At 39.3% G+C, this 27,932-nt stretch overlaps 2 protein-coding genes across 3 annotated transcripts; one reads left to right on the top strand and one right to left on the bottom strand.

Moving 5' to 3' along the window:
- Nucleotides 1-59: 59 nt before the first annotated feature.
- On the bottom strand, nucleotides 60-17,542 carry cc2d1a (coiled-coil and C2 domain containing 1A). The gene is made up of 28 exons (XM_074688598.1): nucleotides 17,315-17,542; nucleotides 16,969-17,044; nucleotides 16,711-16,849; nucleotides 16,487-16,590; nucleotides 16,111-16,356; nucleotides 15,686-15,995; nucleotides 15,470-15,579; nucleotides 15,309-15,381; nucleotides 13,536-13,634; nucleotides 13,294-13,421; nucleotides 11,726-11,798; nucleotides 11,507-11,640; nucleotides 11,124-11,211; nucleotides 10,923-10,999; nucleotides 10,645-10,740; nucleotides 9,749-9,871; nucleotides 9,467-9,525; nucleotides 8,158-8,274; nucleotides 7,313-7,386; nucleotides 7,167-7,225; nucleotides 6,922-7,073; nucleotides 6,731-6,821; nucleotides 6,503-6,658; nucleotides 5,453-5,584; nucleotides 5,217-5,343; nucleotides 5,058-5,134; nucleotides 3,725-3,772; nucleotides 60-3,641 (listed from the first exon to the last, which is right to left on the bottom strand). Exons 2-28 carry the CDS (start codon nucleotides 17,023-17,025, stop codon nucleotides 3,609-3,611), a joined length of 2,982 nt encoding a protein of 993 aa, XP_074544699.1. The 5' UTR covers nucleotides 17,026-17,044; nucleotides 17,315-17,542; the 3' UTR covers nucleotides 60-3,608.
- LOC141804263 (uncharacterized) lies at nucleotides 17,480-27,882 on the top strand. 2 transcript variants are annotated; one of them, XM_074688609.1, is made up of 8 exons: nucleotides 17,480-17,589; nucleotides 19,159-19,201; nucleotides 20,766-20,872; nucleotides 20,955-21,736; nucleotides 21,934-22,399; nucleotides 22,888-23,027; nucleotides 24,577-24,681; nucleotides 27,706-27,882. In XM_074688609.1, exons 2-8 carry the CDS (start codon nucleotides 19,168-19,170, stop codon nucleotides 27,782-27,784), a joined length of 1,713 nt encoding a protein of 570 aa, XP_074544710.1. In that variant the 5' UTR covers nucleotides 17,480-17,589; nucleotides 19,159-19,167; the 3' UTR covers nucleotides 27,785-27,882. The 2 variants fall into 2 exon arrangements, with proteins under 2 accessions (XP_074544710.1, XP_074544715.1); XM_074688614.1 differs by lacking the exon at nucleotides 17,480-17,589 and adding an exon at nucleotides 17,602-18,029.
- The last annotated feature ends 50 nt before the right edge of the window (nucleotides 27,883-27,932 follow it).

Genomic DNA, 27,932 nt, shown 5'->3' with positions numbered 1-27,932 from the left:
CCAGTTCAGTGAAGACACAAAGGTTTGCTTTTTCACCATTTTATTCATGTTAATAACAACCTCATTCATAAAATAAGAACCCTTACTCTTAAGGTGTCCATACAGTTCCACTTTGAGCTGCACAAATCATCATGAAATACACTGAAAAATAGAGACAGAGCATAATATGCTGTATTTAGTGTATATAAATATTTATTTATATTGATTGCCCTCAATGACATTCATTAGCGGATGAAACAAATGTCAGCAATACAACAAGTTTCTTTCCCAAGCCCGGACTTAAACAACTGTAGCTGAAAAATAAAATCAATTCACCAAACTTTTGCCTTTAAACAGAGTACAGACAAATAAGAAGAAGAACAAAGATGAGAAAACACAAACACAGAACAGACAAACATCACAAAAATAAGCAGATATGGAGTGTGTGACGGACAGTAGAAAGAGTCACCAGCAGGACAAACTTTAACATTATGTCCCTTTCCTGTGGTCCTGACCATCAAACTACCACACTGAATGCTGATGAGCTTGTTGCCATGACAACAGAATGGTCTCAAAGGCCGTGAGGTTATGTGGCCGGAGTGTGTTGGGGTTTGGGGTTACACAGGGTTAAAGGTTTTGGAGTGAAAGAAGCAGGTTGTGAGTTTTCTGGGCGTTTAACATGAGAGTACTACTGCCTGAGTGAGCAGCTTCCTTACAAACCACAGACAGGGAACATCACAGCTCAACATCTCGCTCAATTAAATTTAAGAGTTTGGAAAAAAAATTGTTTTAAGTTGTGAAAAAAATAGCCGATAAATGAAATTGACACCTATTCCGCTAAGTTCTTTTTAAAGCCTGAAAATTGAATGCTCAAATTTGACCTGTTCTGAAATCAAATTCAAAGTAGTATTTTGGTTTTCATTGTCCAGTATGTTTGCTATTCAAAACAAGAACTTCAAAGACATCACAGTCATCACATTCTGGATTTTTATAGACCAAAGGTTAGACAAAGTCGTGATTGTTTTACTGTTTGTTACAGCCATTTTATTTAATTCATTGTTTAAACATAAAAAAACGTAAATTTGAAGCTCCTTTAAAGAACTTTTAGGTTGTGGCAATTTTGGCTCCCCCCTGTGGACAAATCTCATCTATTTTGATCTTTATCATGAAAGGGTAGTGTTTTGTTAAAATCTCTCTCTCAAGTGCTACAGTCAAACATCTCACCCATGAAGGATCTTAGACATAAAAATAAAAGGAGGTCTGTTTAACAGTATAGAACCAACCACAGACACCTTTTATGAGGTTTGAGGCAATAAAAAATAAATTTACAGCAAAAGTTTTTTTTCTTTTTACTGATGTATAATTGCTTTTGTAGTTCATACAAGGTCATCTACTTTAATATTAATTTTATTTAACTTTTATTTTCTCTGTCTGGTGTACATTTGAACACCATCTGAAAGTCTGTAGAGGAGCTTTAAATTTGCAATAGTTTTGTTATCCTTTGAGCTTTTATTAATTTTGTCACAACAACTTTTATCATTTCTTCTAACACAGAACTGCCTGAACAAACTGGATTTTAAAATGCACTGCTGCATGATACAGCATTAAGAAACATTACTTGGGACTTGACGCTTACTTTGATAGATTACGAAGCTTAATGGGGCCTCAGTGTTTCACTTAGCTTTGAGCAGGTTTCAGGAGTCTGCTAAATGATGCATACAGTACAGATATTAATGGAAAAAGATGCCACTGAGAACTGATACAAAGTTGGCAGTATGAAACTGTGGAGCAGATTAGATGACAAAATGTTGTACATAGATATGACATAGAGTAAAGGTTGTAAACACAGTGCTATAGTCCTAACGTTTCACCATATTGAACAAAAATGACTCATTTGCCATGAACAGACACTTATTAGTCCTTCGTCTGCCTGACCAAAAGCATCAAAACGGTCAGAAAATACTGATGGTCAAAAAAGTTGGGGTGTGGGGGCAGGGTCTTGCATAAAAAACCCAAACAGTGTTTTCAGGGCGATATCAGGTCAACGTTAGCCAGGATTATTTGTTAATGGGGTGATGCAGTTGGTGGATTAGGGCAAACACATGATCCCCTGCTGTGTCATGTGACCACAACACTGTTAGTAGAGAGCCAAATAAAAACATACAGCAAGGCTTATTTATAGTGCTCTGCTACATCCTGGCGCCATGCAGTAAATGTGGATCAACAGAATCAGGTTAGCATGTTGTCAAACACACAGGGAGAACATCTATCCACAGAGAGCTCATCATATAAGAGAAACAGGGGCAGTGATGTGACGCATTAGTCACTTTATGGGTTTTGTGAAAGGGATTAATTTTGAGGCATCTGCATTTGTCACATTTTATAAAGTACGATTCATCTAAATTTCGTCCCCTTCACGGACTGATAAAAATGTGAAGGAAAGAGAAATGAGAAAAATGACTACGCCAGGGACGTCTGTGGGGAATAGAAAATAGAAATGAGCAATTACCCAGCCTCACAGACACATATGATGTTGTCTTCTTGTGGCAGAATACTCAGTGTGCTGCTGCTGGAGATCATTGTGGAGCACAGTCTGGTTTTACAAACTGCATCTGCCAAAATCTGTGGGACTGAAACAGCGGCTGCTAATTATTTTCTAAATTGACAGCACAGTGGACCTAATATTGTTTAGAGGGTTTTACAGGAAATCCAAGGGAGGCCTATTACCATGACTTAGAAAAATCTGTGAATAAATGATCAGGAATTAGACAGTGGAGATGAAGGCAACAACAAAGAAGAAACAGCTGATGAGGAAGAAAAAGAAGAAAAAGCAATCCTTTTCGCAGGCTAAGCCGCGACCGCATTCATGGCACGCCGTTAACACCCCCCCTCCAGCCCCAAAGGCGACTCTACGTCTGATCTAGTCGTCTCCTTGGTGACACAAACACTAATCCCTCATTATGGGATGTAGGCTGCAGTGCCCTCAAGCCCCGTTTTTTTTTTTTTTATTCCCATATCACACCACTCCAAACGGAGTAGATTACTGTAATCTGGGAACACTGGAGCAGACAGATTAGATTAAGCTCATTACACACATAAAATATGGAAAAAGGGTTAAAATCACCTCAGCCCAGTGGTTAAACACCTTTGAGCGTACACACACATACATGCACACAACTTTTGGTCATCTCTGGACACAAAAAGGGCTCTCTGAGCTGGTGCCAGGAACAAAACTTTAAGTTTTATAACCAAAAAGTCTCAGAGGGAAGACGGGAATCAAAACAGTGAACAGGTAAAGTTGGGAAATCCAAAATTCAAAAGCAGCTTTATGTAGTGTTAGTCTTTAAGTGCAAATAAGCCTCGATCTGAATTTAATGCTTGTTTTAATGCCTGTGTCCCTTGCTAGTTACACACTTATTGTTTAATTACTGTGGCAAGCGACTAACCACGAGTGACACAGGTGATGCTGAAAGATCCAATGACAGAATTATCAGCTTGGGTCATGCAGTTTTCATGAACTTGAGCAGCTTGAATTCATACTCAAGGTTCTTTAAGTTCCCCCTGTGGTGTTTGTATAGACAGATGACATAACAGTACTCAAGCCAGGTCTCTGCTCCTCCACTCTCCTCTCATGCGCTGCGTTTCCTTTTCAGAGATTCCAGCTAAGGAAAGACAACATAGGCTGATTATACACATGTACACAATAACAAACATCTACTGTACAGACAGCAGCTGGCATCTTTACCTCATTTTCCACCATCTTCAATCTGCCAAGTGCATCCCTGGCAGCCTCCTATAGGTGAAAACAAAATCATCACACAACTACTGAATGGTGCAAAGTAACAAATTGAAACCTCCTAACAGTTAACAATAAACAGACTGAGTTTTACTGTGTTAATTTATTTCTCTTACCACTATTTCAGTTTTCTTTCTATGTTGGAATTAAATATACAACCAGAATCGTCAATGTTGATGAAAACAGAATTTAATGTTCTAAAAATCAATCAACCCTCTTTTAAATTAAAAGTAGTGCGTAAACAACATACCAAACAAAACAGTACAAATGAAATTGTTTGAAGAACATGACATGCTTGTTTTGAATTTGATGCCATGTTTCAAAACAGTGGGCACAGGGGCACGTTTACCATTGTGTTACATCACCTCTTTTATTTTTTATTTTAACAGAGTGCCCTTCGTCATGTTTTTGATTTGATTTGAAACTCCAACAATGAGCCATGATGCTTGATACTGACTTGTCCAATAGGTCTTAGGTTTCTAGATGTGTAAGCTACTTCTTCCAAGATACAGAACCACGGCTATTTAACACCTTGCAACAGCACATCTTAACTGGACTTAGGCCCACAAAAGTTGCAAGATCATTTCTGGGTCATGTTTGTTCATGGTTTTCTCTTCGTTTGGGAAAATTTTAACTTAAATTTGTAAATTCAGCAACAAACTGTGCTCACACAGACAGTAGCGTATAAAAGTGATTTTGACTCCATGCAGGGATTTCCACCACAGAGTCTTAAATGCAGTGGAGGTTGGGGGCCGAAAGATCACATCCATCCAGTATTTTTTTTGTCAGCATTGTCCCCTTATGCACTGTAGCTGATCAAATCCTCACATACTTTGCAACGCAACATTAAAGACATTATTAGTTTTTAGAGTTTTGTTATCCCTGCCCAGACTTCTTTGTAACCTTTTGCTGGCATCAAATTTAAAAATGAGCATATCTATCCAGTTTCAACATCTTCTATGTTGTCTTTGCACTAATTTTAGTTAAAAAAAGAGTTATAATGTTTCAAAACCAACATAATCAGTTTTGATTTACATTTACACTTTCTTAAATAACATCTATCTTGTCAAGCATTTAGATATGGTAATTAATTCATTTAATGTTAGTAAACAATGTCAGTGACTACAGTGAGAACTTGGAACATTATCATACTTTAAACAAGTCTTTGTACTTCTATTTATGTATATAATTTGTGTATCCATGCCATCACTCGACATAAAAATAAAAGTAAGCAACAACCTACACCAGATAAAGTAACTTTAACACCCGATCTTGCACTCACCCTGTTGCCTTGGCTGGAGAATTTCTTCACTGAGTCAGCGAGTCCATGTGCCAGACGCCGCAGCACATTGTCATACTCTGCACATGTGTCAGAGTAAAGTGTGTGTTACGTTTATGAGAGGTAAAGAAGTATGTGGTACGATGTAAACTCTGTGTTTACCTGTCAGCAGAGTTGTAGAGCCTCTCTCCAGCTGTGTTTTCTGCCATTGCATTCTGTGTGTGACCTCTTTGTACTGATGGACGAGGTCAGACGGAGGGTCCCGCCGCGCCTTTTTGTACTCTGCTAGCTGAGAGACAGACGTAATGGCTGAGACGAGACCTTTTGGCTTTCATTCTGTTACGAGCATTAGTTCGGTAGATGTTGCGTGAGAAACACAAACACAGACACGTGAATACCTTTCTCTCCAGCCGCTCCCTGTCGTAGTTGAGCAGGCTGAAGCTGTGGAGTTTGTACTGTGGGGGAGAGTTGTCAGGATGGCTGCTTCTGCTGCTTGCTTCATGTCGAGGTTTAGACCGAGGAGATGGGGCCTGATGCAGACAAACAAGCATAGTGACACTTGAAAAAGTGATATTACAGATACATTTTGAGCCACCGGTGCCATCTTTTTTTCTTGATCTTTCAGTGTTTGGGTGTGGAAAATGAAACACATGATTTCAGGACATTCTTGTGAGGACAGACGCAAGCACCCAGTTGGTGTTTTAATTCACCTTGTTTATATTATGTGTTCTCTGAACAAGTCTGTAGTCAAAGTGTTATGACTGGCAACATTTGAAAATAGTAAATACAGACTGATGATATGTCTCCAACCAAATATAGAGAAAGCTTGAATGTTATTGACAGAGAATCTGCAAATGACAACATAAATCAATGTGTGTAGATAAATAAGATCTTTATTTCAAAGAGCTTCACAGCTGGTGGAGCTGATTGAGGTTGGGTAATATGAACAATCTGAAAATATGAAAGTTCTATAGAGAAGGCTGATAGGGAAAATTATTACCAAGAAATCTGGCATTTATTTGTTTGTTTCTTGTATTATCTAAAAAGTATTTACAGTCTCCTCTTCAGTTTACGCATCTCTGATGCTTGCTGGAGATACAAACAGACCATATACTGCAAGTTTCAAAGATTCCTTTGCTAATTTTGCTCAATCACACTGTGCTGCATTTTAAAATTTCTATCGTAAAAAGTAGATAAGCATATCAAACTAATAAGCTATGCAACTTATGTAAAGTTAGCAGGGTGTCAGGTTCAAGTTAATAGATAGCACTGTATAAACCCTTTATTTTATTATTTCTAAACATCTATTTCCTTTACATTTTCCATATTTTCCTTGAGTTGAAAGAAAACAAGTTGATGTAAGGGCGTGGATGGACATTGTTGCACACTTTTAAACAGTCGTTTTTTCAAGGGGCAGTTATGCAGTGAGAAAAGAAAACTCTCCTCACCCGTTCCTTTTGTCTCTCTGGAGGGGACAGAGAAGTCACGGGCTCAAGAACAAGCCACTTCTCCGTCACCGGCTGGACATCCACTCCTGTTAAAGGCTCTCTGATCTTCACCCTCACCTCCAACTTGCCACCTGTAGGTTTACGACCATCCATCACCTACCAAAGAAATAAACACAGTAAGACAAACGTAAGGTGTATAATGTGGGGTTTTATGGTACTACCTCTTACCTCTATGATCTCTCTAACGCTACAGTGGTTTTCCAGAGCCTCCAGCTTCAGGTGAGCGGTCCCAATGACCTTGTCAGTTTTAAACAGACCTCTACAGACACAGGGAGAGAAGCATAAAAGCGCTAATGTTTACATTATTGATCATGAAGAAAAAAGGTGAAGTTTGGCCCATGAGCAGGAACTGTCTTTACCCCTTGTGCAGAACCTCAAACTTTATGCCTTTGGACTGGACGACCCGTTTGAAGCCTCGGTGTGCACGGTTAATGTTAAGTTTGAACTGCTCTTTAAACTCTGGGCTGTTGGTGCTCTTCACTGTGCTGGTTTTGTCCCTCTGAGGCTCTTCCTACACTCCCAGAAATGAATGCATTAAAGCACATCAAGATATAAACAGAGAGATATTTGCATAATCCAGTGAATGAGTGTGAAAGGATCGTACCGTGCTGGGGAAAGGAAACTCAAACTTCACGCTGGCATCCAGATCATTGGCTGAGACACCTGAAGGCAGAGATGTGGGTGGAAATCAACACACATCAGAAACCCAACAGTTGGGCTGTTTAGAGGACTCAAACATGCTTTCAGTACCTGAAGGAGCCGGTAGGTTTACGCCTCTGATGATGTACAGCATCAGCTCATTGAGTGTCAGGTTGGAGTAGATCCTGCATGGCAAAAGAAAGAGTCAAGATAATTCATAAACAGCATCCTGAGCGAGAGACAGCACCCCGTCAGCATCAGCGAGAGACGGACAATCCTGACTGCTCGATGACTCACGGCAAGAGTCACCTATCTGTAAGCTCAGTATGATACTGGAGCGGAGCCAAAGTGAGTCACACTGAGTCATTCTGGCTAAATCTGCCAACTCTGTGCTTTAAAATAAACAACCAATGCATGTGTTAAGAATCTATAAATCTTTTTCAGTCCTCAAAAAATAAACTGACTCCACTGACCCACACGGCCTGCTTCACTTTCATTTGAGACAGAGTTTCAGCTGCACCCTCATGGACAGTTCAAATAATTTTTCTTGCACAGTTTAAGACTCAAATCATCAGCTTAAAAAAATTGTAATCAATCATTAATGTTAATATGAATTTTCTCTCAACTTGATCATTACTTTTGACAGTTTTTACATCAAATGAGAACTTTTGAATATCATATACGTGAATGTTAGCTCTAATTTTATATCAATCCATCAAAGAGTTCTCAATGCGTTTAACTGCATCCCAAACTGCCAACCTCACACTGACAGAGCAAGCGAATCTCGGCGAGTTGTCTTCATCTTAGAAATTTGTTCACAAAAGCGGCTGAACATCAGACCAACATGGCCCTATGGGGGGATGCTTATGAAGTATGAAGTATGGAGTTCCAAAACTCATTTTAGGAGAGTCTATCTTCATGACATGTTGTCTCTTCTACATTAGTTTGCTGCTTACTTGACAGTGTTGAAGGTCCTCTCCTCTGTGCGACACTTTGGGACTGGCTGGCCCTTCATGTGGGAATTCTTCAGTACCTCAATGCTTTTCATGCATTCCTCGCTGAGCTTCTCAAACCTGGACAGAGACAGCAGTCATTTCTACACTGATGCTTCTATTTCATTCTCTGCTCGAACTGCATAAACAAGTGTTTCTGAGACTTCAAATTTGGGATTAGGAAAATTAGGAAAGCATCTCAAAATATCATGTTGCGTTTTGGTCAACTGGAAAAAAGAACAATTCAGGGTATTTACAAATAAAAAGAGGATAATTTTCTTCTCAAACGCTATAGTTTGCATTAGCCTTTGATGCAAAACAAAATAATTTTGAATTACCGTTTGTGATGTGAAAAGTTTGAGCTTGAGCAAAGCATTATAGATATTTGTGGTATTAAATCAAACATTCCTTTAACAGATAGCAAAGATGTAATCTTTTTGGAAAATGCAAGTTGTGTTTATATATATATATATATATATATATATATATATATATATATATATTATATTTTATGTGTTGTTATGTTGGCTAATTGATGGGGAGATGATTTATTCAAAAACTTATTCTCTATTTTCATCAGTGTCATAACGAGCTATTGGGCTAATGGCTGTGTATTTGGTTATAACGTTAAGCCAAAAACCTTACAAATCAAGCAGATACCTCCGGTCTTATAAATAGAAATAAAAAACATGAGTGTTAAAAACTGAAGTTCATTGAGGCTGGCTGCAGAAGCACCAGAAACCACATACGCACCCATTTAAAATAAACAACATTGAAGAAAAATTGTTTTTTGGCAGAAAAATAAACATATTTACAGCCGTGTTTAAAAACAGTTTGGTGTGAAAGGCTCATTTTCACGGCACACTGTTGGGAGGTTAAACTATAATTCTGGATGATATTAAACTTGTGAGTTTTGTCTATTTCAGGGCATGGCTGGCTTGACTGACAGGAGAGCATACTGTTACTGTAAGTGAAGAGGCTAAATGTCCGCCTCAATTCCACTCCTTTGCCTCCTGCTAGGATTCATTGAAAATAAGCTGAGCAAGCGTTTTCAATATGGCACCACAGGCTTCAGGGCTCAGATTCACTAAAAACTGGTTGACATCACAGACTATGTCTATGTATTATACAGCTGGTGTTGTTCATAGTTACGTTTGCATTTTGATCAACATGCAGTACTGTGTTATAACTTTATAATATGCCTGTAGAAAATAAAAATAAAAGTTAAACTCTTAAAAATCATAAAAAACAAGAAAAGGTGAACTTTTCTTACTTCAGAGCCTCGGCCACACTGCCCATTTGTGTGAACTGTTGAGAGTAGCTTAGGCATTTCTGTAGGTGTAGAAACAAAACAAACGGACATTTTGGTATAAAAACAGACCATAGCTAAACTCAGTAAGATACTTAATATCTGTTTTAAAACATGTCAAACAGCTTGGAGGCAAAAATGATGGAAGACAAACCAATAACACCTCATCACTTCCATCCCCAAAATCTAAGAGGTGCACCTTTCCATTTAATATGCTAACAGGAGAAGGTAGAGATTTGTTTTGACCTCGTGCTGCTTCCGCATAAGATCCATGAGGCCTTGGTACTGTTCGCTGGAGCGAGGGGAGAGGGGGGAGGAACGAGAGCGAGCCAGGGAATAGTCCTCCTCACTGACTGGAGCACCAGGAATCTGTTAGAGGGAGACCAATACAACAAAATATGAGAATGACAAAAATAACAAAACATGAAAAAAAGTCAACAGATATAAGGAAACCTTGACTGACTTATCTGATCCTGTAAATAACACTTTATGATATCCCAACAATGTTAAGAAGATGTGTATGCAGCTTGAACTGAAACTCTACTCAGTTTGTCTTTGCAGAACCTTGTTTCTAAGCTGGTCTGATACTCTGAAGACAGAAAGACAAACTAACAGGGGCACAGGCATAATAATCTGGGTCATTTCAATATGGGACTGTGACAGAGAGACACACGGCTCATATGAGGAAGAGTCACTAAATAAAAAGTGAGGAGAAATGAAAGAAAGTCACACGAGATTAGCTGCAACTATGAGAAATATGAGGGTAGCAAATGATGCTGGGAATATGCATACACTCACAACCTCTTTCTCACACACACACACACACACACACACACACACACACACACACACACACACACACACACACACACACACACACACACACACACACACACACACACACACACACACACACACACACACACAAAGGCCTTGACACAAACACACAAAAGGTGAGACCATGATGAGAAGAAAGGTGTTTTGGCTCCACCCTGTGTTTCCTCCCAACTGTTTGTTATTTCTGTCACACAACTCTCACACTTCGCTCCTCCTCTGAAGGTGTGTTCACACAGACACACATACACATACATGTGTTTTTCTATCTTCTTGTAGATCCCTGTACATAATAGTTTGCTTATAACCTTGGTGATATCGACAGGTAGTCCACTCTTTGCAGCAGAGATCATGGGGTCCAGTCCCTTTGCATGTCTGAGGTGGTTTGCTGCTCCGTTCATATCCTAAACACAAACAAACAGCAGGTGATCCATCAGTCGAACAACAGACAGCTACACAACAGATGTTCACAACTTCATGACACAACAGGCATCTGTGACAAAGGAACTGACTAAATATTAAGATGGAATTGATCTATTAACAGCAACTGAAAAGAAAATAAATGGGGGGAAAGTATTCAGTTTACCTTCATCTGTTTGGAGCGCAGCGCTGCACGCAAAAAAGCTTGTCGCCTTAGCAACAAGAAATCCACTTGCTGCTGAGCTACAAAGATAATTAAGAGATAAAGAAGTGAAACTGTGGCTCTGTTAAAACTCAGACACTTTGTATGACACATTTCGTGTGAGCAGGAAGGTGTTCATATGTGTACAGCAAACTCTGAGAACACCTTTGGGTCCCAGTTTTACAGCTGCAGAGCCTCCGGGAGCCTGAGGAGCTGCAGACTTTGCTCTCTGTGCGGGTGGACGAACTGCAGGCTGTGAGGAGAGAAAATGTTAGGTTTGTATGATCAGAGAAGTGCAAAGAGCATGTGAAAAGATTCAAGATACATTTATGTTCACTTGGGACATTGTGAGCTTGTTTTCACAAATTATTTTTAACATGTTTCTGCAGCATGAAGTTTCTGTAATAGGCAGGAGCTGCAGTAGAGAAACTTAAATCCCACCACAGAAGCTGGCAGTGGATAAATGCTCGCTTCAGTCACAAGGCAACCAATCATTTCCTTGGCTACACATTAAAAAACTGACCATTTGGTAGCTTTTTTTTTTTTACCTTTACTGCCTCTTTTTGTCCTTCCTCTTCCTCATCCTCTGCGTCCGCATCCTGATTGGCTATTTTCATGGCTGTTTCCAGGACGCCCATGAAGTTCTGCTGGCCCCCCTCTGAGCCCTGAAGTGGAGGACAGCCTGAAAGAGCAACACACACACGGCTTACTGAAGCTATCTGATGCAACTTGGAGGCCAAATCCAAAACCAGCTTGCAGAAAGTTACCTGGTGGCACAGGCAGATCAGACAAGCTGACGGGTTTTCCAGCTTTGTGAGCTCTGATAGCGTCCTGGTATTGCTGTTAGGAGGTAAACACAATTATAACTCATTCAGGGAAGATTTCACTCACCGTTTCCTTTGCAGGTATTCCCATATAACTCTTTAACCAAAGACACTGAATTTCTCTAATGTTTGTATTCATGTTTGTATTTTCATTTTCATGTCTTAATCAACAAAAATCCTGTGAGTTGGGGAGTAAAAATCAGTTTGCCAGCAAAGAAAAGTCAGAATATTCTAGGAACACAAGAGGGGTCAACCAAGGAAAACTCAACAATAAATCAGCTTAAGCTAAAGATTTATCCACAGATATGTTTTTTTTCTAGGGCTGGGCATTCCTGCGAGCCTCACAATTTGATTTGACTTTGATAGTTTAAGTTGCAATTCGATTTGATATCATTTTGATTCAATATTGATGTTAGTACTTTGATTTTCGTGCCCATGGGAACATTTGTGGTACCGGTATGTCACCTCACGTTGTGGGGCAGTAAAACAACCTAAACATCAGACTTTAAAGCTGAGGGAGCTGGCTTTATAGCGGTGCTGCTGCCATTTTATTGTTGTTTGGTCCCGTGCGGCCCTTGTCCATACAACGTGAATAACATGCACAGCTGCCCCATACTGGCCAGTAGGTGAATCAATTCAGAGGATTTGCTTAAAAGATATTGAATTGGGTGAGGAAATATTGTGATGCATTGATTCATCAATATTTTTACCCACCCCTAGTTCTATCACATATGTGAATATCAATAGTTATGTTTCTGATATGCACCAATATCAACATTTCATTCAAAGAACAAACCACTCACAAAACAGTTTGGATTGATTTAGAAATAGTCAAATTGTGTAGATCTTTCCCAGCAGATCACTTTCTGACTCAGTTGTTTGAAACACTCCTAGCATCTGTCTGTCGCTCATGTAAAGAGCAAAACAATTACAGGTGCTGGTGCAAATACGAAAGGTGTATTTTGAAGCCAGCTTCTTGTTATCAGCAGCCATAGTGAAAATCTGAAAACATGCATCTTACAGAATCAGTTATAAAGAACTGAACAACACGCTCTAACACCTAAATAAGTTGAGGACATATAATACTCTTTTTAAAATTTCTTTCACATTCTTGTCTCAATGATACTGTTAAATCTCTTTATCTTTGCCTCTGCCTAATCCAGTTAAATTACTTCTTTCTGTTTTTTTTTGCACAATTAGTTTCAACAACCAAATGTTGTTGCAGGTTATTTTGCTGGGCAAATGAAGAAAATTTGTATTTACAGTCTAGGCAACAGTAGATGTTTCAAGTCTAAATAAAGTGAGTCATCTACCAGTTATTCAGGGAAACAGGAAAAAAACACGACCAAACAGCAGCACAGAGCCAGGAATACACAATGAATAACCAAGAAAAGCTGCATCTCTGATAACATTAGATGCATCTTTGATTTGTTCCAAGTATTATGTTAAAATCAGCTCTCAGGGAAAAAAAACCCTTTGCTTGAGAACAGTTATAACACCAAGATGTGTACCTTAATAATGCGCTGGTGCATACGAGCTTTGCGATCATCTCCTTTGCTCTTGGCTCCCTCTGCTGCTGACTTGTAAATATCCATCCTCTGCTGTAGGGCTTCTGCAAGACTGCTGGGAGCTGGCAGGTCTACACAGCGCACACACAGACAGAGCTTTGAAATCTAACCTGCAATGTTTTTGTATTTGATCCTTGCTGCCCTTTTCTCACATGAAGGTTCAGGGCTACTGCCATCAGGCTTACCAGCTGTGGACACCTGGGCAGGTGCAGGAGCAGCAGGGGCAGCAGGTTTAGAGGAAGACTGGGGAGGAGAAGGTGCACAGGACTCTGCCACTACATCTCCTGTGGATGAACACATTTCAACTAAGTGTTGGAAATTATTTCAACCTTAAGTCACACATTCAAACATAAAAACTGCTACACAAGTTATCACACATTCTCTTAAGCTTTTTTTAAGCACTTTCTTACTAATTCTATCGATCAATCAGTGCATGTCTAGTAGTTTTAGTACAGCTTTACTTCAATATGAAACCATTTTAGACCAAGATTGTATTCCTCCTGATGCATGTCATATTTAAACATCATTACAGATCTACTGCCATGTCAAATGAACATGTCTGATCATCCAAACCAAGACAACATTGTTTGTTTCATTCAGTGGTCAAGAGCCATTAAAGGAGGGCTTTGAAACATGAACTGTTTAGTGCCCTCACAAAGTGCAGCAAGAGGGGCAGCTTCAGCAGATGAACTGCTTATAGCCAACATTTTCAAATCAAAGTAAATAAAAACTTCAGTTACTAAAATGAGTTGCAAAAAGTTATCTATTGAAACAGAAAAACAGAAGTCCAAAAATTATTTTTAAGGCTGTGAGCTAAAACATCCTAAAGAACAAGGAATGGGTACCTTTCACATTTGAAACGATACCTGGTACCTGGCATTCGGTATTGGTACTAAACAGTACTGTACTTTTTTTTGTTTATGTGGTGATAAATATCAATTTGTTTCATTTAAAAAATGTTTTTTTTTTTTTTTTTTCGATTTTACATATTTAATCTTTAATGTATAAACCTGCAATGCTGTGTTCATGTCCAGCATGGAAAATTGCCTTCTCTTCCACTCCCTCACAGTCACAAGGATGCATTTAGGTAACTAAACATGGTACCTTTTCATTATTCATGAATCGATAACCAGAACTTTGGACAAAATTCAGTCTGTACCTTTAAAAGTACCTAATTCGGTAGCCATCCTCATAAAGAACAAGGCAACCATTTAAACATTACACAGAATGATAATTTAATCAGTAATACAAGTTTATGTTCTGTCTTCCTTTATCTTTTATATTGCAGGTAATATTAGTATTAGCAGCAGTCTACACTGAATGTTTTATGATGATTTCTATTCAGCTTAACTATGAGTCACCGAAACAAAACCCTGTCTCAGCGTAAAGCTTCAATTACTTCATAAAACACAGGAAATGCTTTACATTTACAGTGGTTTACTTTTCAGTGATCTAATCTACAGTATCCGAGGCAAGTGACACAAATATAGTTTGAAAAATTGCTGAATGATTAAATTGAAATAAAAAATATATTATATGTTATAGACGTCTCTAAAGGTAAAGTGCCTTTGTTGTCATGTTAAGCTGCTATGCCTTAGCTGTTTTTATCTCCTATTTATTCACATAAGCTGTAAGTTTAACTGAATAAAAACAATATTGAAGCTGTGAAGACATCATTAGAGTCTACTACATTCATGCTGCATACTTTGTAGATAAGAAGTGAATCAAAATCTGGTTGATGCATGGAATTGGGCCATTTTTTTCTACTCTTGGTTTACTTGGTGCATTCTATGCTAAAGGGATCCTCTCTCCATAATTTTCAGAACTCAATCAGCTCTTATCGTGACTGACACTGGGATACTTCTGAGCCGTTTCATTCAGTAGAAAAGTTTCCTAACCAAAAGAACTATCTGACTCATGCCTTGTAATTACTATTTCTTGAAAAAGTTCACACAGACCAGGAGGAGGAGGTAGTGAGCTTAGGTCCACAGTTTTGCCTCCATCCACAGCCTCCAAAAGCAGGTCCAGCTTCTGCAAAATGAGAGGTAAACACTTTTAGGAATAAACTTTCCAGGTATAAACAATTTATTTGTCTCATTCCTTAAAATGGCTCTGTTACCTTGGCAGTGAGGTAGTGCTGTTTGGCTAGGTCAATGTCTCCACTCTGCTTAGCATGTATGGCGGCTAGCTTATATTCCCTCTGTCTGCTTGTCACTGCCAGTTTCAGCTCTGAAAGCAAGTGTGAGACAAAACAAGAGACAGAAAAGTGAGCAAAAATACACATAGATTTTAATCTCATGAGGATTTATCTTTTAAACAGAGAGATAGATTTTACCTGAGGGCTGTGTGTCTGGCTGGCTGGGGTTAAGGGGAGAAATGGCAGGTGTTTCTGGGCTGATGGCTGCAACAGGTTTCTGGGGAGGGGCTGTATGGGCTGGTTTCGTATTAGGAGCTGCTGGTGCTGCCTCCCTTAGGGGTTTCTGATTTGTGGGAGGACTGGGCAGCAGTGTTGGTTCTGGCATTTCCTTGACCGATTCAGACTCAGCTGTTGTATTAGATTTTCCACCAAGAGCAACAGGAGGTGGGATCTCTTCTTCGTTGATTGGTTTTCCTTTTTTAGCAGATGCCAACAAGGACTGAAGTGTCTAGGGATAAAAAAACAATCATAAGCATATCTGTATATTACAGTACTCACATACTGTATAACAGTCTTCCGTACTTAAACACTGAAGCTGATTGTGGTGCTTCTTCTTATTGTACCTTTAACCCACGGTCATATCTTCGGACTTTGCTGGTCTCTCCAGCAGCCTTGGCATTGGATATGGCTGTTTTATACATTTCAATGCGCTCCAATAATTTGGACTCCACCCCTGTTGCACCACTAGGAGCTGCTGGTGGCGAAGGGTGGGGTGTGATGCTTGCTTTGGGCATACTTGGTGTGGTGGCAGGAGGAGTGGGAGCAGGAGTTTCATCTTCATCATCCTCTAAAACATCATTCAGTTCTGCCTATACACAGGTAAGAGATGCAGTACAATGATTTTTTAAAAATGATTGTAAGTCTGTAATTCACTATATTACTGGATAACAATGCTTCAGTTCTCAAGGGGGTTAAAAAAGATGAGAGAAGGTGTGTTACCAGCAGATCCTCATCGTCCAAATCATCATCATCAATATCATCATCATCCAGATCTTTCATACAGAGGGCTGCCATCTGTTCTATTTCAGCCATTGGGACAGGAGCTGAAAATAAACCAAATGGAATTGATACAAATTTTGGAAAGCAAGAAAGAAAGAAAGAAAGACACTTGGCTGCATTGTTAAATTTCTTTACATCAGATCATGGAGTAAAATGGCTCTAACCTCTGCCTTCACCCTTCTTCCCTTGTGATCTCCCTCCTCCACCTCCACCCACGAGATTCAGCAGCTCGGCCTCCAGGTCTTCATCATTTCCATCATCATTCATCCCTCCATCTGGTGACAGGTCTAGGAGTAGCCCCATCTGAGACAAAAAGAGACATATACTGAGACAGGGAGAGAGTTGCTGACTCATACCAGTTGTTGACATAATACCAGCACAAGTCTCTGTCACAAATGATAAAAGGATGTGATAGGTGTTACCTGTTTAGCTCGCGCTGCCCCTTGACCCCGGGGTGGGGGATTCCTACTTCGGCTCATGGGTTGTTACACTCGTCACCTGAAAGATGGATATACATTGAACTTAGTTTAGCAATTTGGTAAAGGTGAAGGGACATGGACATTGGATGGCTGATATTATCTACTATTAGTACAACTGCGTCAACTCAACACCGGCTTTAAGAGCAGCAACTTTTGCAACGTCTAACTATCTCATGCTGTTTTAAGTGCCAGTCAAATAAACTAACATGCTTCAACTGAAGAGAGCGAACAGCAAGCATAAAATCCAGCCAGGTGAGTTTATGAATGCACAGAAAAGCCTTTTATTTACCTTGACAGTTTGACGGACCGAAATGTTCTCTTCAGAGCTGGTCAGGTCGGCTAATCAGGGTGATAATGGTCAGAAACAAAGGTAGAATAATCGCAACACTTAAAAATGAGACAGATATTTCTCTATACAGGTCTGTTCGGGTGCTCAAAACATCAACGGAATTCACTTCCTGCTTTGAGTCTCCCATGGCGACGCACATTCCGCTTTACGGCTAGAAGATACACGCCCATTACTGACGTAAAAATCCAACGTAACGCCTCGAGTCCACGATTCAGGTGCGTGATTTAATGAGCTGAATTGAAATCGGTTATTTTTCGTTGTTTATACTCAGAATCAGAATAACAACAGTCGTGATATATAAATCATTAACTATTTTTGAGAAGAGTGAGTCAATTCAGTAACACAGCCAAAGCCTAAACTAATTTTATTCAGAAAAAAAGTCTCATTATCTTAGCTAGCTGCTCTACAAACTAAACTATATAGACCCCTTTGACTGCGCGCGTAATTTAGCAACGGCAATACCACACAGTGCAATGGTTTGACAAGCTACAAAAAGGGGTTGACCACCATAAAACACAATTTTTACCTGAATAGCATCACTTTGACGGATGGTCCAAAGAAAGTAGTCTGTGGATGGAGTACATCGACAAGTGGACAGATATTTAGTGGACAGACCTTTATTAAGGAGAAGAAATACGGTGTAAATTTACTGGATGTAAGTACACAACTCACTCAAACAGATCATTTGACTAAATTATATGTGAAATTTACAGAATGTGAAATGTAAGACTTAAACCTGTGTCAATAAACCAGCAGCCCTTCCAAACAAAGACAGGACAAAGGTGAGCACACATACCGATTAGTGTGAAACCTGGCTCATGTAAAACTAAATCTAAAACAAAAACTGCAATTAATGTTGCACAATAATAACTATTTAACAATATTTGAGGATTGCTAATTAAAGTTGTTAATAGTTTGATGGTATACCGTAGTTTTACTGTGAACATGAAGTCTGTTGACATTAATCCAAACATATACACTCTCCATATTGAGTCCTAAGTTTTAAATTTGGTCCTAACCTTAGTCCAAAACCAACTTTTATATATTACACAAAGTTGAAACTGGATCTGAAATATCAGCTGCTAATATTACATCTTAGGGGTCAAACCTAGCAGGGTTGGAGACAGATAACACATTTGATTCATCCACAGACATCACTAGTGTTTTAGTGGAAAGTGTGACCATGTTAAGTAGTGACTGACTGCCGTCACTCACAATCAGCAACCTCTAAAAGTCTAAAATTTTGATACAATGAAGAAATGCTCAAATTTGAAGCTCGGTGAGTGTCTGCTTGAGACTGACTCTGGCAGAACTGGAAACCACATACACACCAAGCCAAAAAGAACCATTTTCACTGCAGAAATAAACTTGTTTACAGCCTGGCACAAAAGTATATCACAAAAAAATAGCTTATCTCTCTAATGGCACACACTGTACAGGGTCTGATTTTTTTCTGACTCTGCAGTTTTAGATAAATTAATATGATGAGTTACCCAATCAGAGGCACAGCTCATCTGGATGTCTGATGGGCACCCTACATCTGTTAGTCAGGAGGCTCAAAACCTGCCCCATTTCAAATATGGCCCCTGCTGACAATTTGTTTCAAAACTTTGTTCATAGAGCTTTGTTTATATAGACTAGGTTAATTTATTATACAGACTGTGTTCAGTAACTGTCTGATATCTTTATATTATTGTAACTATGACCTTAAGTTTCCCTTATTCCCACTGTTATGTTACTTTGTAATTTGATACATTTTTATGCATTACTATTTTTATTCCTAGAAAGAGAAGATGGCCAAAGGAAGAACCAAGCTCAACAGCGATGGTAAAAGTTGCAATTGTCAAACAGGACAGTCTTCTTTGATTAAAAAATATCAACATGTATTTTATTAAATCTCTATTGTTAATAACCTCAGTATATGTTGTTTTTATAAACTGCCTGTCCAAAAAGAAAGTCGCAAGCTGGACTTAACTTAGCACAGAGTTAAGACCCTTCCATTAAATAATTACTGCAGTGATAAATACGTTCCAGCTGGTAACATCATATTTAATCCTAGCCGATGGGATGAGTGGCTTCTAATTTCTTAGACAACCATGTCAGAAGAAATATACTGTGGTTGTGGAAAAGATGCTCATCTGTTTCAAAAGGGTCAAACTATTGGCCTACATCGAGCAAAAAAACAACAACAACCAAGGAGATTACTGAAACTTCTTAAATCATATTAAGAACTGTCCAACACATTACTGAAACCTGAAGGGATAGTGGTGAACCATCATCTTCAAGGAAGAAATGTGATCTTGTTTGATCGTGATCAGAAATTAGAAGCTACTCATCCCATTGGCTAACTCAAAGCTCTTCCTTTGGCTTACAAACCATTAACAAAAACGGGTCCTGCCTACCTGGGGTCCCTCATCCAGGTCTACACTCCTTCTTGCCCACTACGCTCTGCTTGTGAAAGACGCCTGGTGGAGGCTCTAAATCTCTAGCCAGACTGTTCAGGGAACACTTAAGCTCTTAAGCTTCTCCTCTCTGTCCTTAGGGGTAGAATATGTCATTGGGACTCAGCTCTTATTGATTTTTTAGCACTAATTACTGAATGTTGTTGCAGGTTGAAGTATATTGTAGCAGCAATTAATTGAAGTTAGTTGGCTAGATTTTTCTAAATTTTTTTTAAAAAATCCTGCACTTAATGGCAGTACCTGCAGACAAACAACTTGTGGTACTGTTGTCAGCTGTGAAGCTCTAAACCACTGATCAGTGAGGCTAATGGAAAAAAAGGCTTTAATTTGCTAGGAAACATAAAATTTGGACTCTGGACTCATGGAAGGCCATGTTGTCTGATGAGTCAAGATTTACCCTGTTCCAGAGTGATGGGTGCATCAGGGTAAGATGGAGTGATGCATCTGTGATGCTCAGTTCTTACTGTACAAGCCCATAGTGGCAGTTTTGGGATCTGGCATTGCTGCAGTTGGTCAGGTTTAGTTTCAGCAACATTATGTACCCAAAGAATGAGGTCAGATGACTATATGAATATTCAGAATGACCACCTCTGGAGTTTGTCTGATGGCACGGGCCCATTCCAAGGTGCCAATGCCAGGATTCATTGGGCTTTTATTGTGAATGGGTGGTTAAGGGAGCATGAGACATCATTTTCACACATTTCACACTAATTGAGACCCTTCAGGATGTCCTAGAGGAGTCTTAAGAAACAAATAAGTAAATCTAACATGTTAGAGGTGAATGGGTGCAGTACTCAAAGCCAAAGGTGGTCAGCAAAAATATTAAATTGTGCAACTTTCTTTTTTGGACAGGCAATGATTGTAGCTTCATTCACTCCCCAGTATCAACTTGTTTGCTCAAATCAGTTTCTTTGTTCTTTGGAGTAAAGACAGCACAGCTCCAGCCCAGCCTCGCTCCCTCAGGTCAAGAAAGAGAGAACGTCATAGCACAGAGATTTCAGAGACTGAGGATGTTCAGCAAACCATCTGTCACCAGGTATATCAGTGATAGTGGCAGAACCTGAATTTGAAATTTTTTACATACTAAAAGTCTGATCCTTTTGATTTATTTAAATTAGGACATTGAAGAAAGTAATACAGCAGCAGATGCCACACTGCCACAAAGCCCTGAGCAAGAATCTGGTGGGGTTTTAACTCAACAACATCAAGCAGAAGGGGAGCCATGCCCCACCAGGCAAGATCCTGTCATAGAGGAAATAACTACAGATACAGCCAATGTCAGAGCTAAAGAATTTGAAGAGGAAGAAAAAAAAAAGGTCACAGATACCAATAGAAATTTTCACCAGGTGGGCTTTACAGTCCATACAGATAATGAAAATGAAGTTGACCAGAGTGAAAAGGACGAAGAGAAGAACAGAAATTTATCTCAGACATGCATTGATCAACTCTGTGTTGTTTCACGGATCCCAGAAGAGAGCAAAATATCTGCTGAAAATGCTTCAGAAGAGCAGGCTGGTGCAAATGGGGACTCTTCCAGTAATCTGGAGAAAAGCCAAGAAACCAGTCTGGAAGACACAAGCAGTCAGTGCGCAACTGATGTCAAGACAGCTGCAAAGGAGGAAACAGTAGAGGTACCTGCCAGAAAGAAGCGAAGGATGGGTATGTGTGGACTGACGGAGAAAGAGCGGAGCCACTTCCTTCAAACACAAAAGCGTGAAAATGGACAGAAGGAACCAGAGAGAGCTGAGAGGCTGATTGAAAACGCAGCTGACCCTGTGGTCCAGAAAGACACAACAGCTTCCCCAAAACCTCCATCACTCTCCATCTCAACTAGCTGTGTCTCAGGGGAAAACAAGGAAGCAATAAAGCCTCAGTCCAGAGACTGTGAAGAAGATGACAGGTCAGTAAAATCTGAGGAATCCTTTTCAACATTTTTTATATATTCTGTTTTTATTTCAAACATTTAATGTGTTTGACTTATGTTTATGGAAGCACTTTAGTGATTTAATCTTTTGTAAAATCTCAAAAACAACTGAAATTGAAAAGACTAAGATTGGTAAATTATTGTTTTTTTTTTACTTTTATCTTAACACACAGGGCAGAGGCCGAGCTCCACATAACTGTCATAACCTCAGATGGGACCAGTACTGTGTGTGATCCAGGCTCCCCAGGGGAGAAGAGTTTTGAAGTTGTTAAAGCTACAGCGCCTCCTCCAGAACAAACAGCTGAGTCAAGGTCAGATCTCCAGGCTATGGAGGAAGAGGAGGGAAAGGAGGAAGATCTTGGGGGAAAAGATTCAGCAATAGAGGACCAAAGTCCTTCTTTGGCCAACACTGAGCAGTCAGAGGACCATGGCCAACCTGAGGCTCTCTGTCCGCACGTTGACGGTGTGCCTGTGTTAAGTGATGAGAAGAAAGAAGAGTTCACCTGTGATGAAGCAGTTCATGAAGTCAGCAAAGCAGGCGGGTCATCCTCACAGAGCCAGTCAGGGGAATTAAATGGTTGCTCTGTGGTGCTGTGTGAAGTTCCAGTGACATCGTGTGGCCCAAGGGGGAACTACAGCGTAAGTGATCGCTTTTACTTCTAAAGGAAGTAACACATGACATTTAGGTTGAATGTTAACAACCCTGTTAAGTTTTTTTTGTCAGAAAATTACATTATATTTATTCAGGCCTAAAAATATAAATTTTCTCATTTCTTCTTCTTTCTGTCATACTAAATTAGATATTATTCCAGACTCCTACTGAAAAAAAGAGCATTTTGACTGTGCCACCTTTGCTCTCTACAATATGTTGCATTTTGCCCTCAAAGCATAACGACAGACCTACTTCACTTTCAGGTGAAATAGATTTTAGGTTTTCACAGATGTCAAAAAATGAGGTTCTTTTCAAGCTCAATGCTGCTGCTAAAACAAATAGGGATAGCCTCTGGATGAGTTTTGTTTGTATCAAACAGTTGTAAAAACAATAACACATGAAATGTCTAATTACTGTGGCTATTAACAGCTTTGTGTTGTTACAGAAATGGCTGACTCATTTGTGTTGCACACAGTTTGTCCCCATTGATGAACCTGATGCTGGTCTTTCTACTGTGACCACTGGGCCCTTTTTGACCAGAGACATTTCTGACCCCTTTGGACCTGGTTGCGTGGAATACGTGTCTGACTCACAGCTGAACACCATTTCTCTGACGTAAGGAAGCAGGGGGGGGGATGTGCTGCCACAAAAATCCCAAATTTGGTGCAAAGTAAATGATAGAGCAAGTTGACCTGCTCATTATGATAATGTTTAAACTGATACAGAGTGTAGACATGAGAGTATCAAGCAATATCTAGCAGACAGAGCCTTGATAGAAATAGTGATGTGGCCTTTGTAGACAGTAAGCTACTGTAATGTTAACAAGTTTGACGTTTTGTCAATGAATGACCACCAACAACTTAAGAATTAGCGATACAAATAAGCATTTTCTTTTCTATTGTCTACAAGTGGCTGCATCTAGCTCTATACATACAAGATATCTAATGAGTATTGCAAGTTTTTATATCGTGTTATAGTAGCAAGATGGCACCCTCTTTGGAAGGACCTGCTGCTACATATGGGTTTTTTTCTGAGTAAACAAAAAACAAACAAATTTAGGAGACATGCAATAATTATGCACTACTTAAAACTTACTTATGAATATGATATCCCATCTCCACCAAAGCTGTTCAGCTTTGTGCTACTAATAACTTCACACTGTACATTACAACTAAGCTGGAAGCTTAGTTGCGACATAAAAGCTATATAATGGCAATAGCTTTATAATTGTTAGTATGAATGAACAACTTTCAATTTTTCAACTCTAATCCTGTATTGCCAAACGTATTATATTTGATACATGAATTTTGGAGACTTCTGTCTCATCAACATGATAAATAGTTTCTTTAAGAACCTGTTCATTTTTTATAAATATTCTACCCCCTTAAGGATTATCATTTAACAGGCAGCTAAGGTTGTATTTGGGCCTGTTTTCAAAATGGCCGCTCTCATAAAACCATCCACACTCATTTTTTAATGAAATCATAGCTATCTTTCAAGAAGTTATGGTATAAAAATAACATCTAAATTGTTACTCATTTTTGAAATAAGCTTTGCTGGTTTGAAAAATTGCATATATACAAAAAACTATACTAAAAAAGTTGCCAAAACCGGCCAATGTGTCAAATGATGTACAAAAAATATGTTATAAACAAAATTATAAAGAAATATTCTTCTGTGGATTTTGTCAATAGGGTCAGTAACTCTCCCTGCCGCTTCTTTGCTGACTGTCCCTTGTACATGTTATACATGTTGTACATGTCTCTGCCACGTTCTAAACAATAAAGTCTCCCCCAGCAAAATTTTGAGATTCAAATCCATGACCCATCAAAACTTTTTTCCATCAAAGTGTGCCATTAATTACCCCAACATCCGTTACCGTACCAAAGACCACCAGCACCACTACTTTAGACATAAAATTAACCAAGTACAATCCATTCTCTATTTTCAAGGTCCTGTTTTCTTTCTTAGCTCATACAGAGACATCTTCTTTTTTTTGTTACCGGCCAAAAACTCTTTACAAGAACTTAAAATTAAGAAAGCTCAGGTTCTGGAGGATTGGAAAACTCAATGGGATTCCCTCTCACATACACAAAGAACTTAATGGTGCACACGTACAAAATAATCATGTCACACATTGAATTTTAACCTTCTGTCACCACAGTGAAGAAGAGGCAATGGAGAGAGATGAAGTTCTTTCTTTCTCAGTCTGCCATGAAGACGCTTCAGAGCTGATCTGTGGGCTGGTCAGGGAACTCTCCTCTCTCAAGTAAGTTTCTGTTTTTATGCCATCAATTCTCTGTTTCTTTACCTTTGAAATACATCCACCCTCCCATTTTTTCTGAAATGAACTTTTGACCTCTGATATCACTGGTCTGTTTTGTTTCCACTGTGCTCTGATTGGCTGGGGTCTGTTGGTCCTGTCAGCTGTAGACTGCTTGGCACCTTTTTTCAGGGCTATCTAGGGGACACTGAACCCCTACTAGTGAAACCCTGGGGCCAGTTGTTCAAAGAATTTAGTCTGGATCAAAATGTTCCAGATTTGGAAATCCCATTTTCTGCTATCTCGGATCAAGTTACCCTTCCCAGTTTTATGCCAGTTCCTGGAAGCAGAATTGGATTGGATCACCCTGATCCGTATACACAGTTTTCAAGATTTAGATTTTAGATTTAATTACCAAATCTGGGTTACTAAATGGGAAAACATATCAAAATGTGGCCTACCTGCTCTGTAAAGAACAAAAGGTAGAAGAGCCAAGACTTAATTAAAGAGTTTCTAATTTTGAGACAAAACACAAAAATAACAGAAATAACCACTTCTATTTATTTATTTATTTATTTATTTATTTATTTATTTTTATGAGCCCCTATTTGAGCCACAACAATTAAAACACAAAAATATATTAACAAATACATTGCAGATGTGGATTAAATAAAAAAAGGCTAAACAACCAACAGTTAACAAAAGGATGTTCAGGGGAAAATGTAATTGACATCATTTGTCCCTGCACAACATCGCTACCAGGCTCAGTTTCCCTCTCTGTGCTGATGTTTGTGAACCACCTGAGGAGGTTAAAGAACCAGACAAACCTCTGCCCTTCTGTCATAGTATGCAATTTTTTTTAAAATTTATATTTGTCAGGTTTATCTCTGATAATTTTTTCTTTGAAATTACAGTGATGAATGACAGAAAAATCGATATATTTTTTTGTTTATCTGTTTGGGGGATTGTTTCATGGGAAAAAGACCATTTCATTTTATTCTTACTTTACAAAACCAAAAGGCTTCATTGGTAGCCTATGTCTACTTTACCTACTTTGTCACTGTAACACTTAAACAGATATAGATTAGGAATTAAGAATGTTTGTTCAGTGCTATGCTCTTTATGAATACACTAAATTTTAGGTAGAAAGAAAGAAGGTAATCAGGTAAGGTAAGGTAAGGAAGGGAAAAGCAAAAGAAACATATTAAAGAGGGCCTAAAAACCCGTGGATACCCCAACTTAAAGTACAGGAACAACTAAAAACTAAAAATCTGAAAAACTAAAGGGGATCTTTAGCAAACACCATATTCCTGTTCACGCTAAGCCCGGAAACACTCTGAGGTAGAAGCTGGTCCATCCCAAGGACAAAACACCGAGACACAAACAGGGCAATGTGGGGTACGCTGTCCAGTGCAGTGAGGAAGGCTCAGACCTGTACATCGGGAAAACAAAACAATCAGCTGCACTTCACAAGCAGCTCAACACAAGAGGGTCAGCTCCTCAAGTCTGGACTTGGCCACCGACCTACAGCTTGGGCATAACCTGACGACAACACCTCACATGACAGTGGGAGCCAACAGCCCGCTCAGGATGATAATGACTCTCGATAGGAGAATCACTGTGATGTGTTTCTACAAGTTACCCATCAATTTCAACTCATCCCAGTCCAGCTCTCTCTTCCCCAGAAACATACTGAGATTAGTTTTGGAGATCCTGCAGGATGGCTCAGCTCCTCATCTGCAGCAGCCCTTCCTCCAGCCCAAGCTGCCTGCTCTAGCCTAGCTGCCCCTCCTGGGCCCCCACCCAAAAGGTGTAGGTGCAAATATTGCCCTTGACAGGGTGATTGAAAAATGCCGTCAAATTGCAAAAAATGCAATGCACACATCGTCAGAGATCATGCTGTTACTACCTGCATTGCTTGCATCAGAGGGCACATTCAGACAGTAGGTTTGATTTAATTTTACTGTGAGTTAATTTTGAAAAGTTAAATGTTTTGTAAATAATTACTGACATTGTTTATATGTCAGTTAGTGAGTTGTTAAAAAGTCGACTACGAATTTGATACTAAGAGGGGTGATTATTCATGTTATGCTCCATAAAGTCAAAGTAGATGGGGTCAGTTTGACCCCAGAGGACAGCAGGTGTTAGTATTCGCTGCCATTCAGAAAATTCAAGAGACTCAAACGCAGTTTTCTCACTGAACCTTGACAATTACCAGTCTATGAGGGGTCAAATAGTCAAAAATGATGTAGAGTGAAAATAATTGGGTATATTTCTTACTCTTAAAAACAGGGTATATTTTATAGGAACGATATCTATTTGCCCTAAATTCCAAATAAAAAAAGAAAAAATATGTGTTAATGGGTTGGACTGAAGTCAGAGTAAAGATGTAACACAGAACTGATTGAAAAAAAAAAAACTCTTTTGCTTTAAATAACAGTCAAATGAGATGGGGTAAATTTGACCCCAGAGGACAGCAGGTGTTATTATTTGCAACCATTCAAAAAAAAAAAAAATCAAATGATTCATAAAAAGTAATCTCACTTAACTTAAACCCAAACATTGATATACATCACTGTTTGAGAGGTTGGTGAGAACTAGAGCCTTATTCAGCGGTGGTTTTGTGTGAAAGTAACGCGCTGAAAATTCTCTAAATAAAGCGTGAATGCAGACCAATATCAGAGTTTTTCAGTGGGAGTCCGTTTATTTGTGTTTTTGGTCAAGTAAAAATTGGCCCCGTCTGAGTGCACAGGAAACCGGCATACGAGCAGGGAGGGGGTGTTTGGTGTGTGTGCCCCTGGGCTTCTGCTGCACAAAATCACTGCTGTAGGGGTAATTTCTGCCCTAAACCTTGTGATAGGACCCAACTTGTTCCATCCCAGAGTATCACTTTAAATTACATCAAACCAGATGGGGTCATTTTGACACCAGAGGGGAGAAGGTGTAAAGCAACCGGGAGGACATTACAAGGTTTCAGCAACTGAGAGTTTACTCTGTCAGTCAGCTGTGGTTCTGTTTTCTGTCCTTTAGTCGAAAGGTGATGGCCACTCACAAGGAGCTGGAAAATCTCCGCCGCAACTCCAAAAGTTCAAGGAGCGCCACACGCTGAGGATATACTTCAAATTCCTGCTACCCTGATTGACCTCGTGTGCCAGTGTTAAAACAGTTGGCTTTATCTCTTGCACCTGTGTTTTAGGTTTCTTAATTTCAGACAACTGGAATGTTCTGTTTTATGGCAAAGTTGTTGTTGCTCCTTC

This window comes from Halichoeres trimaculatus, unplaced genomic scaffold (genome assembly GCF_033239565.1).
Source record: "Halichoeres trimaculatus isolate MK-OKI-2021-1 unplaced genomic scaffold, fHalTri1.1 fHalTri1_scaffold_2, whole genome shotgun sequence".
Lineage (NCBI taxonomy): Eukaryota > Metazoa > Chordata > Actinopteri > Labriformes > Labridae > Halichoeres > Halichoeres trimaculatus.
This window is presented reverse-complemented; position numbering and strand designations above follow the sequence as displayed.